Raw genomic sequence first — 14,574 nt, 5'->3', positions numbered from 1 at the left:
CTATCACAATTTTACAAAACCATTTAAAAAAGTGTAACTTTTGGATTTGCTTCAATAATTCAGGAAGCAAACTTCTAATATAAGTCTGGTTTCACAAGTAGATATTCTTACTGGAAAAAATGTACTGACTAGAGATCAAGTTGTTCAGTTTGGATTGCAGTTTAATTTTCATGTATCATTTGACTCCTTTGATTAAAAAATTCATATTATTTATTTATGTATATATGTCTGCACGTGTGTATGTGCACATGTGTGGATGCCTGTGGAGGCCAGGAGCAGGCAATGGATTTCCTGGAGTTGGGAGTTATAGGCTGTTGTGAGCTGCGCAACCTGGGTGCTGGTAATTGAACTCCAGTTCTCTGAAAGAGAATTAAGCACTCTTTTTAAAAAATATTTTATTTATTATTTTTATTTTATGTGTATGAGTGTAGTGCCTACATATGAGTGCACCTGTGTCATGCATTGCCATGGAGGTCAGAAGAGGGCTTCGGATTCCCCTGGAACTGGAGTTAAGGGTGGTTCATAGCCACCATGAGGTGCTGGGAATCAAGCCTGGGTCCTCTGCAAGAGCAGTCAGTGCTCTTAACTGCTGAGCCATCTCTCCAGCCCTGAATCAAGCACTCTTAACTATCATCTTTCTAGCCGCTCCCCTGAATATTTTAAATGTGGTCAGTTTTCCAGAGACTAATGACCCTTGGGTAAATGATGATGTTAATGGCTGAGCATGCAGAGCTGATAATAAGACCTCTTGGAAACATTTCCCAAGAACAGAGATCCTGCAGAGTCTTAAGCAAATAGCTTTATTATTTATGGGGGATGTTAATAATCATAAGATTCTTATTATATCATTGTACAAAAATTTATTAGAATTACGAATTTCAGAAAACAAAGATTCTCTACTATGCTTAACACATTATTTGAATAATAAAATAGCATCTTTTATTTTTAAATAGAACAAATTTATATTCAGTAGCATGCTTATTGAAAACAATAAAATAATTCCATTCATTAAAATGTATCAATAAAATACATAATAAAGTATAATTTGTAGCATAAATGTAAGCTAGTAAATTTATCCATTACCTATATTACAATTTACTTTTATGGTTATAGTATTTTAAATCATTAATAAATGCAGAAATATGGGATATATTTACAGAAGATTCTCAAAAATAATTACTCCATTAGATAATTACTATCACACTTCATCAGTACTTTTTCTGCACTCTGGATCCAACATCAGGAGACAGACTGTCCCTTGGCTGGCTGTTCTGTAAGACAGTTTTGGAATTCTTTTATTATAATATCCACAGACTTAAACAGGCCAGTCTCCTTATAGACTATAGTTTTTAACAAGACCTAAACCCAAATTCAAATTCTTTTTTCAAAATATTTTAATTATTATTTTTATTTTTTTGTGTATGAGTGTATTGCCTGTATGTATGGAAGCGCACCCATGATGTATAATGTCGTGGAGGTCAAAAGAGGGTGTTAGATTCCCCTGGAACTGGAGTTATGGATGGTTGTTAGCAAGCACCATGTGGGTGCTGGGAATTGAACCCAGGCCCTCTGAAAGAGCAGCCAGTGCTCTTAACTGCTGAGCCATCTCTTCAGCCCCTCAAATTCAAATTCTTAAATGTTACATACACATACATCGATCTCAACAAAATTGAGCCCTACTCTACATAAAGCATCATATTAACTGTAATACCTCAAGATCTTGACACTTTGCTATTGTAAACATTTGCATACTAATCTCTCTCTCTCTCTCTCTCTCTCTCTCTCTCTCTGAAGGTTGGAGGTGGACTTCAGATATCTTCTGCCATCTTTCTCTAACTTATTTTATTATCATAGTTTTGGGGGCAGTGTCTCTTCACTGAACCCTCACTATTTTGACTACACTGGGTGGCCAGCTAGCACTTGGGATTCATCTGTCTCCATCTTCAAGTACCAGGGTTATAGGTGTGTGTCTCTAAATGTGGCTTTTTTTTTTTTTTTTTTTTTTTTTTTTGATATGGGTGCTGGGGATCTGAATTCAGGTCCTCATGCTTGTGCAGTACAGAATTTACCCACGGACCCATCCCTCCAGCTCTTTAAGACAGTGCAAGCCAGGGGTAGTGGTGCCTTTAGTTCCAGCACTCGGGAGGCAGAGGCAGGCGGATCTCTGCGAATTTGAGGCCAGCCTGGTCTACATAGTAAGCTCCAGGACAGCTGGGGCTACAGGGAGACCCTGTCTCAAAAAGACCAAAAAGAAAAAAAGAAAGAAAGAAAGAAAGAAAGAAAGAAAGAAAGAAAGAAAGAAAGAAAAGGCAGTGCGAACAGCATGGAATGGCCAAGTTACAGAGGGAAAGTTACAGGGGAGCCATAGCAGGCGAGGCAGGCACCCCATGCCAGGCTCTTCATATTGGTATTCTGAGATTATTCTGGTGATGGTAGCATGGAGGATTAGAAAACAAACCCCGAGGCAGCTAAAATGGTCTGGATCAAACATGATAATTTTTTTTTTTTTTTTTGTCTTTTGAGACAGGGTCTCCCTGTAGCTCCAGCTGGCCTGGAACTCACAATGTAGACCAGGCTGGCCTTAAGCTCACAGAGATCCACTGGCCTCTGCCTCCTGAGTGCTGGGATTAAAGGCTTGCACCACCATGCCCAGCTGACACATTCTTTAAAAAATATAAAATGATTATTATTTTAAGTATATATATTATGAGGTACAGTACAATTTGATACATGTATATAATTTGTTATGATCAGTCAGACTAGTTGGCATTTTCACTATTTTTTTTTTTATCTTTTTGAGACAGGGTCTCCCTGTAGCTTCAGCTGATTTGGAACTCCCTATGGAGACCAGGCTGGCCTTGAACTCACAGAGATCCACCTGCCTCTGCCTCCCAGTGCTGGGATCAAACGTGTGCACCACCACGCCTGGCTGGCATGTTCACCTCCTTAAACAATTTCCTCCCCACTTCCTCCCTTTCCTCTTTTTTTTTTGTTTTTTGGATGTTGAGGATGAAATCCAGGGCCATGTGCACACTAGGCAGGTTCTCTTACCACTGAGCTCCAGCCTTCCTAAAACATAACTGTTTTCTTTTTTTGGAGGCAGGGTCTCATGTATCCCAGGCTTGACTTGAACTCACTATATAGCCAAGGCTGACTTGAACTCATGATCCTGTGACGTCAACCTCTCACATGGTATGCAGCATACATTGCATGTGTGTACTATGATACCCAGCAACTTTTTTCATTAATTCATAATAACCCCACATATTGAAGAGGTCAGACATGTTATTTCAATGCATACATAGTGTGTACTGATCAAATCAGGGCAATTAATGCTGCCATTTTCTTATTGCTTTGTGTCTCCTATCTTATGTTATTGAGAATATGACAATTTCTTTTTTTTTCCTCTGAGGGTTGGGAGGATAAAAGTCTCATACATGCTAAGCCAAGTCCTGTAATAGCCCCAGCCCAATAAATAAACATTTTTTGATCGACATTTTTGTATATGAGTATTTTGCCTGTATGTATGTAAGTGCACCATGTGCATGCAATGCCCACAGAAGCCAGAAGAGAGCACTGGATCCCCAGGAACTGGGACTACTGATGGCTGTTAGCCGCCATGTGGGTGCTGGGAACTGAACCCAGGTCCTCTGCAAGAGTAGCCAGTGATCTTAACTTCTGAGCCATCTCTCCACCGTCCTAATAAATTCTTAAACCAAGAGACACTATTAGTAGGAATGGAGAAGTGTTGGGCATATTTAGCAAACATAATTAGGAACATTTATTGACTTTGCATATGGGAGAATCCTGATTATACAAATGTCTGAGAAATTTGGTGGAAGGTGGTATCATTAACTGAAATATCATTAACTGGATATTAGCTATACATAATGGGTTTCATTATGACATTTTCATACATGTACATAATACACAATCATATTCACGGCCCCTATAACCTCTTTTGTCCCCCTTCCCCTTCCCAGGGCATAATATTTGCTATAGTGAGCATCAACTGTACAGTACTGGATTTCACCATGTCATTTTGTACAGGTATATGAAGTTTTTGATCATAGCTCTGTACGGGCCGAGGTGTGACTGCTTCAGCACTATTCAGCTAGGCTTCATGTGTAAGTTAACTAAGATAGGCTCACGGATGCTATAGTACAGGATGAACACGATGATCGTGTTCATCCTCTCTGTCCTATAGCACAGCACTTTTCAGTTGAAGGAACCCAGTTCCTATTTCAACAATTTCCATTTGCCACTAAAGAGTACTAATTTATTAAATATTAATGTTCACTGAAGGACCCCAGGAATAGTGGTATTTTTATGGCTTTAAAATATTAGATTCTATATTCAAGTAAATCACTTCATTCACTGTAGTCTGAAAAAGAGATTATTTAAAGAATGTGCATAAACATCATAAAAAATAGCTAGGTATCATGGTGTATGCCTTTAATACTAGCACTAGGGAGGCAGAGGCAGGCAGATCTCTGTGAGATCAAGGTCAGCTTGGTCTACATAGTGAGTTCCAGGCCAGCTGGGGCTATAGGGAGACCCTGTTGCAAAACAAAAGAAATATAGAAAGTCAATGTTTTCTATGTATTTAGTGTGTGCTACTTTTAAAACAGCAGATAGGTAAGGGAAGAACAATTTAGACTTCAAAGAATAACATTCCAAGGATTTAGAAAGACAATTAATAGGAATATCTGCGTGATACAAGTACAAAATTGGCCCCATGGCAGTAAATTCAGAGAGGCTGGTGGCATCAGGAACTGGATTTGCTATGCACAGCTTCAGGGAGAAAGTGGCACTAAGTTGGTGCTTAGATGGACTGAATTTGGACGTAGAAAAGAAAATCTAAAATACTAAAGTGAAGTTAGGAATTGGGCATGGGCACATTGGAAATATCTCAACAGAGTAATTTTCTGACTAGACAGCAGTCTCTCATCTGATTTTGCTGTTGTCTGTGTTTGGTGCACTGTTTTAAGCTGAGCTGGTGTGAAGAGACCTCAGTCACTTATGGCTGTAATTTCCTTAAGAGAAGCAAGCATTACAGTAATAAGAATGAATGTCAGAACTGACAAAGATGGTCACAGTCAGATTTCTCACATGGAAAAATTGTTACTGGAATATAGAATGAATATACACTAATGAAATAAAAATATTAAAAAATTGGGCCAGGAAGATAGTTTAGCAGGTAAGGGTGCTTCCTGCGAAACCTCATTACCTGAGTTCCATCCCCAGGACCTACATGTGGAGGAACAGGCTCCCTTCAAGTTGTCCTCTGACCATCACATATATGCCATAGTGTGTGTGTGCACGCGTGCATACACACACACACACACACACAAATGTAATAAAAATTTAAAAATGAAACCAGCATTCTGAGCTAATGCAACTGGAGAGTTATCCATCATTGGTATATCACTGCTCAACATGATAAAACTATTTTTCTTATACAGTTGAACTTATGTTTTGGGGAGACTGCCTGAGAGCGCTGGACCAGGGCCTCTGCCAGGTGAGCTTCCCAAATGGTGCCATGCCCTGTCTCCTGCTTTGGGATCACTTGCAGTTCCTCCCAGTGCTCCAGGGCTTAGGCATCCCAGCTGACTAGTAGGGGCCAGCACTCCCATCTCCTTTCCTCGGACCTTGGCACTATCCATTGGAGGTTTCTGAAGAGCTCCTAACTAGCCAATGCACCGTTACCCTTTTGGAGAGCTCCTGAATAGCCTGAATGGAGCCATCTGGTCCCTCCAATATAAAATCAAAAGACAGAACCTGAAGCCTAGAGCCTAGGCTAATCAGCTTTTCATATCCAATCAACCAAGGTACACCCAGTAATACAAACAGAATCAAACTTCAACTCAACAAAGGAAGGCCCGAGCTTCGTACTAGAATCACAAGCAACAAAAGAAATACACACGCCATAACCACAAAGAAAAAAAATATGAAAAACCAAACACCACCAAACACCATCAGTCCTATAGAAAAGGTCTATAGTGAGAGCCCCCTAGAGATAACCCAGGACACAGAATTTAAAAAAAAACAGTCATAAACATGATCAAAGAATTCAATGAATTTAAAGAACATATGAACAAACAAATCAAAGGACTAAAAGAAGATGGGGAGGGGGCTGGAGAGAGGGTTTAGTGGTTAAGAGCACTGGCTGTTCTTACAGAGGACCTGGGTTTGATTACCAGCACCTGCATGGGGGCTAACAATCATTCTAACACCAGTTCCAGGGGATTCAACATCCTCTTCTGACCTCCACAGGCATTGCATGACATGGGTGCACTTACATACATGAAAGTAATACACTCATACACATAAAATAAATATTAAAAAAAGAAGAGAGGGATAAACCTCTGACTGAATTCACAAGAGAGATAGAAATATTGAAGAAAACTCAGGCTGAAATGAAGAGGGAAGCGAAAAACTCAATAAGTTAATTTGAAATCACAGCAGAAAGCCTCACCAATAAAACCAATGAAATGAAAAACAGTATCAAGACTGGACAATAAAGTTGAAGAATTGGACCGCTCAAGCAAAGAATATGAAAAGTTAAAAAAAAAACCCAGAAATGGAGTGAGCAGGAAATGTGAGACACCATGAAAAGACCAATTTTACACCTCATAGGCACAGAGGAAGGAGAAGAATCTCAGGTAAATGGTATTGACCAGATCTTCAACAAGACTGTTGAAGAAATTTCTGAAAATTAAGGAAAGACATGCCCATACAAATACAAGAAGCTCACAGAATACCAAATAGACAAGATCAGAAAAGAAACTCCCCATGCCATATCATAGTAAAAACACTAAATGTCCAGAACAAGGAGAGAACACTAAAAGCTGCAAGAGAAAAACAAGTCACATAAAGGAAAGCCCATCAGAATTACAGCTGACTTTTTTCAATGCAAATTATGATGGCCAGAAGAGCCTGGACCAAAATACTCCTAGTCCTAAATGACCATAGATGTGAATCCAGAATATTTTACCCAGAAAAATGGTCTATTATAGTGGAAGGGGAAAGAAAAATCTTCCATGACATGAATAGGCTGAAAGAATTCATGTCCACCAAATCAGCCCTTCAGAGAATACTCAAAGCAATACAAAGGACTAAAAGAAAGGAGGCCAAGAGGCAACAGAAAGAAACTAAATGAAGGGATAATTGTGGAAACACAAAATTAGACCAAGAATACAAACAGAACTTAAAATGATGGTAACCAATATACATTTTTCAATAATAACTTTAAATATCAATGGCCTGAACTCCCCAATCAAAAGACACAGGCTAGTTGCCTTTTTTTTTTTTCTTTTTGCTACAGGGCTCTCTGTAGCTCCAGCTGGCCTGGAACTAGCTATGTAGACCAGGTTGGCCTCAAACTCAGAGATCTGCCTGTCTCCGCCTCCTGAATGCCAGGATTAAAGGCATGTGCTACCACCCCAGCTGACACAGGCTAGTTGAATGGATTAAGAAACAAAATCCATCTTTTTGTTGTCTGCAAGAAACCCATTTCACTTTCAAGTATAGGCACTACCTTAAAGTGAACGTATGGGAAAAAATATTCCAAGAAAATGGTACTAAATAACAAGCTGGGGTTGTAATTCTAATATCTGACAAAACAGACTTCAAACTAAAACTTATCAGAAGAGATAAAGAAGGTTCCTTCATTCTGACCAAAGGAACAATTGACCAAGGAGATATTACAACCCTGAACATATATGTACCAAACTCTGGTATACCTAATTTCATAAAAACAGTACTACAGGACTTTAAGACACAGATTAACTACAACTCAATAAAAGTACGTGACTTCAATATCCCACTATCTCCCATAGATAGATCAACCATAAAAGAATAGAGATAAATCTGAATTAAAAGATACCATACATCAAATGGACCTAACAGATATCTATTGAATATTCCACCCAAGCACCAAAGAATATACTTTATGTTCAGCATCCTTTCTCTAAAATTGGCCACATATTGGGGCACAAAATAAACTTCAACAAATACAAAAAATTAAAATCATTCCATGTATTCTATCAGACCACAATGCAATAAAGCTTAAACTCAACACCAAAAGAAACTCTAGTAACTACATGAACTCAAAGAGATTAAACAACACACTCCAGAATGATGAATGAATGGGTCAAAGAAGAAATTAAGAAAGGAATTAAAGTGTTCCTGGAACTAAATGAAAAGGATAGTACAACACAACACAATCTCTGGGACACATTAAAAGCAGTCCTAATAGGGAAGTTTATAGCTCTAAGTGCCTACATTAAAAAATCAGAAAGAGCCAGGCATGGTGGCACATGCCTTTAATATCAACACTTGGGAGGCAAAGGCAGGTGAAGTTTATAAGTTAAAGGCCAGCCTGGTCTACAAAGTAAGTTCCAGGCCAGCTGGGGCTACAGGGAAACCCTGTCTCAAAAAGACAAAAAAAAATCAGAGCACAAATCAATGACTTAACATTACAACTCAAGATACTAGAAAGACAAAAACAAATGAAACCCAAATCCAGTAGATGAGAAGAAATAACAAAATTCAGAGCAGAAATTAATGAAATAGAAACAAAGAAAACAATACAAAGAATCAATGAAACAAAGAGTTGGTTCTCTGAAAAGATAAACAAGACAGACCTTTAGCTCAGTTAACCAAAGAAAGAGTACCTCCAAATCAACAAAATCAGAGATGAAAGGGGAAACATCACAACAGACACCCAAAAGATCCAGAACATTATAAGGGAATGCCTTAAAAACCTATACTCTATTAATAATAATTTGAAAGCCTGAAAGAAATGGATGAATACCTAAAATCATGGGAACCACCAAAGCTAAACCAAGGAGATCAACAGCTTAAAGCAGACCCATAACATATAAGGAAATCAAAACAGGAATGCAAAACCTCCTAACTAAAATAGCTTAGGCCCAGATGGATTCACAGAAGAATTTAAAGAAGATCAGACAGTAAAAGAAGACCAGACATTTAAAGAAGATCTACAACCAGTACTACTTAAATTATTCAAAGAGATAGAAACAGAGGGAGAACTCCTAAACTTCTATGAAGCCAGCATCACTCTAATGCCAAAACCAGGTAAAGATACAACCAAAGAAGAGAACCACAGACCCATATCCTTAATGAACATAGATGCAAAAATTCTCAACAAAATACTTGCATACAGACACATATTAGAAAAGATAATCCACCACAAATTTGATCTTTAAGGCCATTAACTGACATTTCTCCATAGATTCAGATGCCCTTGAGGAAAAATGTACCTAAGATTTGAATTGAGCAATGCCTCATACTGCATGAGTCAATTAAAGAAGGATACTTAGAATTTTCAACTTTTAGTGTTGGGGGGGTCTTTTTGAGACAGGGTCTCCCTGTAGCCCCAGCTATCCTGGAACTCCCTATGTAGACCAGGCTGGCTTTGAACTCACAGAGATTCTCCTGCCTCTGCCTCCCAAGTGGGGGGATTAAAGGTGTGTGCCACCATGCCTGGCTGAGCCATTTTTTTCATTAGAAATTAAAAAAGAAAAATCATCACTGTAAATATTATTGAAGTATTAATGGAAACAAAAAATTTAGGGGAAATCCAATCTACTATATAAAAAGTAGCCCCCAAAAATATTAGTCAGAAATCGAAGAATGCTGGCAAGAATGCTCTGCCCCAAAGCATAGCACCCAAACCTACAGGCCTCCGAGAACTGAGTGCCTCAAGGGGCAGGAAGCTTCCAGAGGGCAGGCCAGCTTCTTCCTCCTTTGCTGTTATTCACTGTCACACCGGGTCAGAACAGGACCGTGGGAACACAGCTGAGAACACTGTGCTTCATGTAAGAGATGGTAGTAAGAGATACAGTGTTTCTGCACCATCTTACCTTTTCCTGTCAAGATTTCAGAACAGAGGGTACTGATTAAAAACAGAAGAACATCCAGTTAATTCAACAAAACATTTCTCTGGCCAGTATCTAAATTGAGAATTGTGAAGGTACAAGTGGGATCTGAGTCTGAGAAAACCTGAATGTCTCCTGCTCTCCTCCAGCCACAGGCGATTCTTTCATTCCGTGGCTTCTTAAGCTTGTGCCTCACATAATCTTATCTCACCTGGTATACGATATTTGTGTAAATATGTATGTCTGTTAGACTGAAAATTTCTCTCTCTCTCTCTCTCTCTCTCTCTCTCTCTCTCTCTCTCTCTCCACAAAACAAGAAAAAAAAGGACCTTTTTGAAATACTTACCAGAAGTGGTATTATCTGAAAAGTATTTTTGATGGATGGATTTTTGCAAATGGCTTCTTGTATGTCTGAAAAATTACACCACAACACAAAATAATCTGTCCTGCATACAGAGTCACTAACAAGTCAGTTATGAGATTCTGATGTGTCAAACTATTCAAAACTGAGTAAGAGATTCCCTACCAACCCCAGAAATAATTCTTACATTAGGTCCAAAATTAGAGGCAATTGGATTAGAAACAATTATATAAAACTGCAGTTGATAAACGGGAATTTCTAGTACTTTGACTTTTATACACACTCTTCATTCAAGTGTTATATTTTCCTTTTGTTCTCTTTTTTTAAAAGAGAATTTTTCTGGAAGGGGGTTGTGGTGGTACATTCCTTTAATCCTAGCACTAGGGAGGCTGTGGCACACAGATCTCCCTGGGTTTAGGCCAGCTTGGTCTACATAGCAAGTTCTAGGTCAGCCAGGGCTACATGGGGAGATTTTGTCTGGAAAAAAAAAATGTTTTTTTTCATCTTTTGAGCACTTCAGGATAAAGGAGATGTTTTCAATTCCCTCTTTACTCTCTCCTTCTCTCTCTCCATCTTCCCCTTCTGCTGGGGCTTGAACCCAGAACCTGTCTGTGCTAAGGGAATTTCTTTTTATTTACTCTGAAATGTGTTGGCTTTTCATTCTATATGTTGGTAGTACTCATCAGACTGGAAAACTTGGCAGCCATGCTGGGCTTGGTGATACACCTTTAATCCTAGCACCCAATCTCTTTGAGATTGAGGCCAGCCTGGTCTACATAGTGAGTTTCAGGCCAACTGGGCTGCATGGAGACCCTATCACACACACACAAAAAGGCAGCCATGGCCACTTCAGATACTGCCTCACCCATTGCGGGCCTTCACTCCTTTGTCATTTAAGCTGTATATTTATTCAGCTTAATATTTATTAATTCTCTCTTCAAATGTTACAATCTGGTATTTATAAATAATCAGTTGGATTATAAATTTAACTTACTCATATTTTCCATTTCTAGGCATTGTAATTTTCCAAAGGCTTAGTCATTTCTTATAGTTTCTTATTTCCTGATTGGATTTTAAAACATATTTCTGTTTACTTTAAAGCATATACATAGAGTTATTTTATATTTGGTATCCTGTAATTTCATTACATAAAATCCTTTTGGGGTCTATTTAGTCTGTCTTATGATTTCCTTTGATTTTTTAAAAATGGTACCTTTTTCTTTATGTATTAGTAATTTTCTTTGATTTGTTTATTTTTATTTTATGTGTATAAGTGTTATGCCTGCATGTGTGTAAGTGCACCCACGTTGTGCAGTGCCTGGGGAGGACAGAAGAAGGCATCAGATCCCCTGGAACTGGAGTTATGGATGGTTGTTAGCTGACGTGTGGGTGCTGGGATTCAAATCTGGTTCCTCTGCAAGAACAGCCAGTACTCTTAACTCCTGAGCCATCTCTCCAGCCCTTGGGTTAGTTATTTTAATTTTTATTAAATTAAAATGGACTGCTTTCATTTGTGATAATTCTCTGAAGACTAAAATATAGGTAGGTTTTTCCAAAAGGGATATAAATATTTTTTTCAACTATTTTGAGAGTATTAGAGTTTGAGACCATTATAAATTAAATTATTTGCTTAAATCTTTACAGATCACTCGGTATGAATATGGGCTATAAACAGGTGTCATGCATACATTCGACTGTTTCTGAATTCTTAGAGATGTATTCCTCCCTTCCTTCACCTGCTCAATACTGAAGTTTAAGATATGTAAACTAGCTGGGTGCAGTGGCACATGCCTGTAGTCCCAGCACTTGGGAGGCAAAGGAAGGCAGATCTCTGTGAGTTCAAGGCCAGCCTGGTCTACATAGTGAGTTCCAGGCCAGTTGGGGGTACAGGAAGACCCTGTCTCCCTGTAGCCCAGTGATATGTAAGCTTTTAAAAAACCTCTCCAGTTTCTGTGATGAAAAGCATAGGTCTTTGACTGGCTCAATTTAATGATGGAGAGTCTTTTCTGATACTACAAATTTCTAGTAGGTCCCATGGTTTTGATCTTCCTTTCTAACGTCTCTTAATATTTACAGCTTAAAAGCTGCTTGCAGCTCTACCTTAACCTCCTAAGTAAAAAAAAATTTTCATCTTCTTTTTTCTTTTTGTTTTTTGAGACAGGGTCTTCCTATGTCACCCAGACTGAGTCTGTAGTTTATAAGTTGCCCAGGCTTCCTTCAACTTGTATTGATCCTCCTGCTTTAGCCACTGAAGTGCTGACATTACAGGCATGTGCCCCGGGCCCACGTCCTACGTCCTTATCTATCTCCCCAGTAGATACTGAGGTTTTTTTTTTTTTTTTTTTGTGACAGGGTCTCATGTGGCCCTGGCTGGCCTGGACCATGCTATGTAGACCAGGTTAGGAAATCTACCTACCTCTGCCTCCCAAGTGAAGTGTTAGGATTAATAGTGTGTGCCACCATGCCCAGCTATGCTGCCATTTTAAAAATACTTAATGAAGAATTTTATAGTTATTTTCATGATGGTCAGTATAGATACGTATTCTGTTCTGTTAAAACACAGTAATTTTCTAAAATCGGCAAGGCAAAGAAATTGGTATCATCACAAGTTATAAGGCATAGCTGCAATAATATTAACTATTAAAATATTTTCAGTTTTATACACTGTATTAAGAAGGTGATAATCTGAATACATTTTGTATTTTTACTTCAAGGTTTTGAATTAAAATTTAAAATAGGCTTAAGAACAAAATACCATATTTCTAACAAAAGATGTCCTTCCACACTTACAGTACAGCCTTTCATTGAGACGGTTAAGGGACTGTAGGATCTTCTGCTCTTCAGATGACAGGGCACAGATGTTGGACTGTTGCGTCTTATTTATGGACAGATTTGGTTTCTGCATCTGCTTGCTATTCATAACAGTTAGAATCTCATCCTCAGGTACTGAAGTGTTCACAAAGTTTTCCGCCATCAAAAACTCAGAAGTACTATCTGAAACTACAGAAACACCCATTATGCTTTGGTCCCTTTTTGTTTTTGGGATCAGCCCTAATATCTACTTAGTGGAAATATATCTGTATGCATTCATGTCACAAACAGAAGCCCAGCAAATATTTGCTATTTTGCATTTTATTTATATAGCTAACATTTTCCATCCCAAGGTAAGAAAATACTTAAAATTACAGCAGTGAGGCAATACAAATCCCTAGTGTTCATTGAACTAAAGAAAAAAAATACATTATTCTTATATAATTTTCTGTTGGTAGTACAAGGATAATTTGGTGTTGTTTTTACAACATCTGTTTAAATGAGCTATGAATAAGAGTAATAGAAAAGGAACTTAAGAAAATTAGATGATCAATGAAAATTGATAGCCTAGAAACAGTCACAGTTACAGGAAGACCATATAATCAAAGAGGTATCAATAGCCTGAGAGAAGGGAACGGTGACTCAAAAATTGGTTCATTGCTTGAAAAAATAAACTTGGGGGCTGGAGAGATGGCTCAGAGGTAAAGGGCACTGGCTGCTCTTGCAGAGGAACTGGGTTTGGTTCCCAGCACCCCCATGGCACCTAACAACTATCCACAACTCAAGTTCCAGGGGATCTGATGCCCTCTTCTTACCTCTGTGGGCATGGATGTATTTACGTACACGCAAGCAATACACTCATATACATAGAATAAAAATAATGAAATATTAAAAAAATAAACTTGGAGTTTTACTTCCCACCATTAATTTAGATACATTTTGGAGAAATTAAAGAGTTAAGTGTAAGGAAAGCTACCCAGAGGACAAAGAAATAAACACCTCTAAATTTTTGTATTGGAAAAGTTGTTTGATTCCATTTATTTTTGTTTTTCATGGTACTGGAGATTGAACCCAGAGCCTTGCTAGGCAAGTGCCTACATGTGAGCTACATCTACCCAACTCTCCTTTTACTTTAAACATTTTTGAAATAGGGTCTCACTACGTTGCCATGGCTGGCCCTGAGCTCACTCTGTAGCTTACACAGGCCTTGAACTTGCATCTTCCTGCTTCAGCTTCCTGAATGGCTGGGGATTCCAGGCCTGCACCACCACACTTCTTTGAGTTTAAAAGTAACATCACTAAGAAAAGACTACATCATGTTTATTTAAGGCCAGACCAATCTCTTGATAGGCTTTAAATTTATAAAGGTCAAGACTTCTGTATGTTTTATCTATAACTATATATATAATATGTATTTGAGAGTAGAAAGTTAATTCTCAGTAATCACTAAATGAAAAAATAAAAATAAAAGCATATATAAAAAATATAACTTAGGAA

The 14,574-nt window shown here is 38.3% G+C and overlaps 1 protein-coding gene across 12 annotated transcripts in view; it reads right to left on the bottom strand.

Moving 5' to 3' along the window:
- Window positions 1-917: 917 nt before the first annotated feature.
- Cep126 (centrosomal protein 126) overlaps window positions 918-14,574 on the bottom strand; it is a 58,761-nt gene continuing 45,104 nt past the window's right edge. For 3 of the 12 annotated variants that reach the window (XR_003846333.1, XR_003846338.1, XR_003846339.1), the window contains 4 exons: window positions 13,057-13,266; window positions 10,252-10,316; window positions 9,707-9,896; window positions 918-1,271 (listed from right to left, as the gene is read on the bottom strand). Coding sequence is in view for 4 of the 12 variants with exons in the window: in XM_008848676.3 (XP_008846898.1) it covers window positions 1,209-1,271; window positions 9,891-9,896; window positions 10,252-10,316; window positions 13,057-13,266 (344 nt within the window). In the remaining 8 variants the exon portion in view is untranslated. The other 9 variants (XR_003846335.1, XM_008848676.3, XR_003846334.1 and 6 more) reach the window with 9 other exon arrangements.

This window comes from Nannospalax galili, unplaced genomic scaffold (assembly GCF_000622305.1).
Source record: "Nannospalax galili isolate Female #2095 unplaced genomic scaffold, S.galili_v1.0 scaffold824, whole genome shotgun sequence".
Taxonomy (NCBI): Eukaryota; Metazoa; Chordata; class Mammalia; order Rodentia; family Spalacidae; genus Nannospalax; species Nannospalax galili.
The sequence above is the reverse complement of the archived record's forward strand: the minus strand, read 5'-3'. Positions and strand labels throughout refer to the sequence as shown.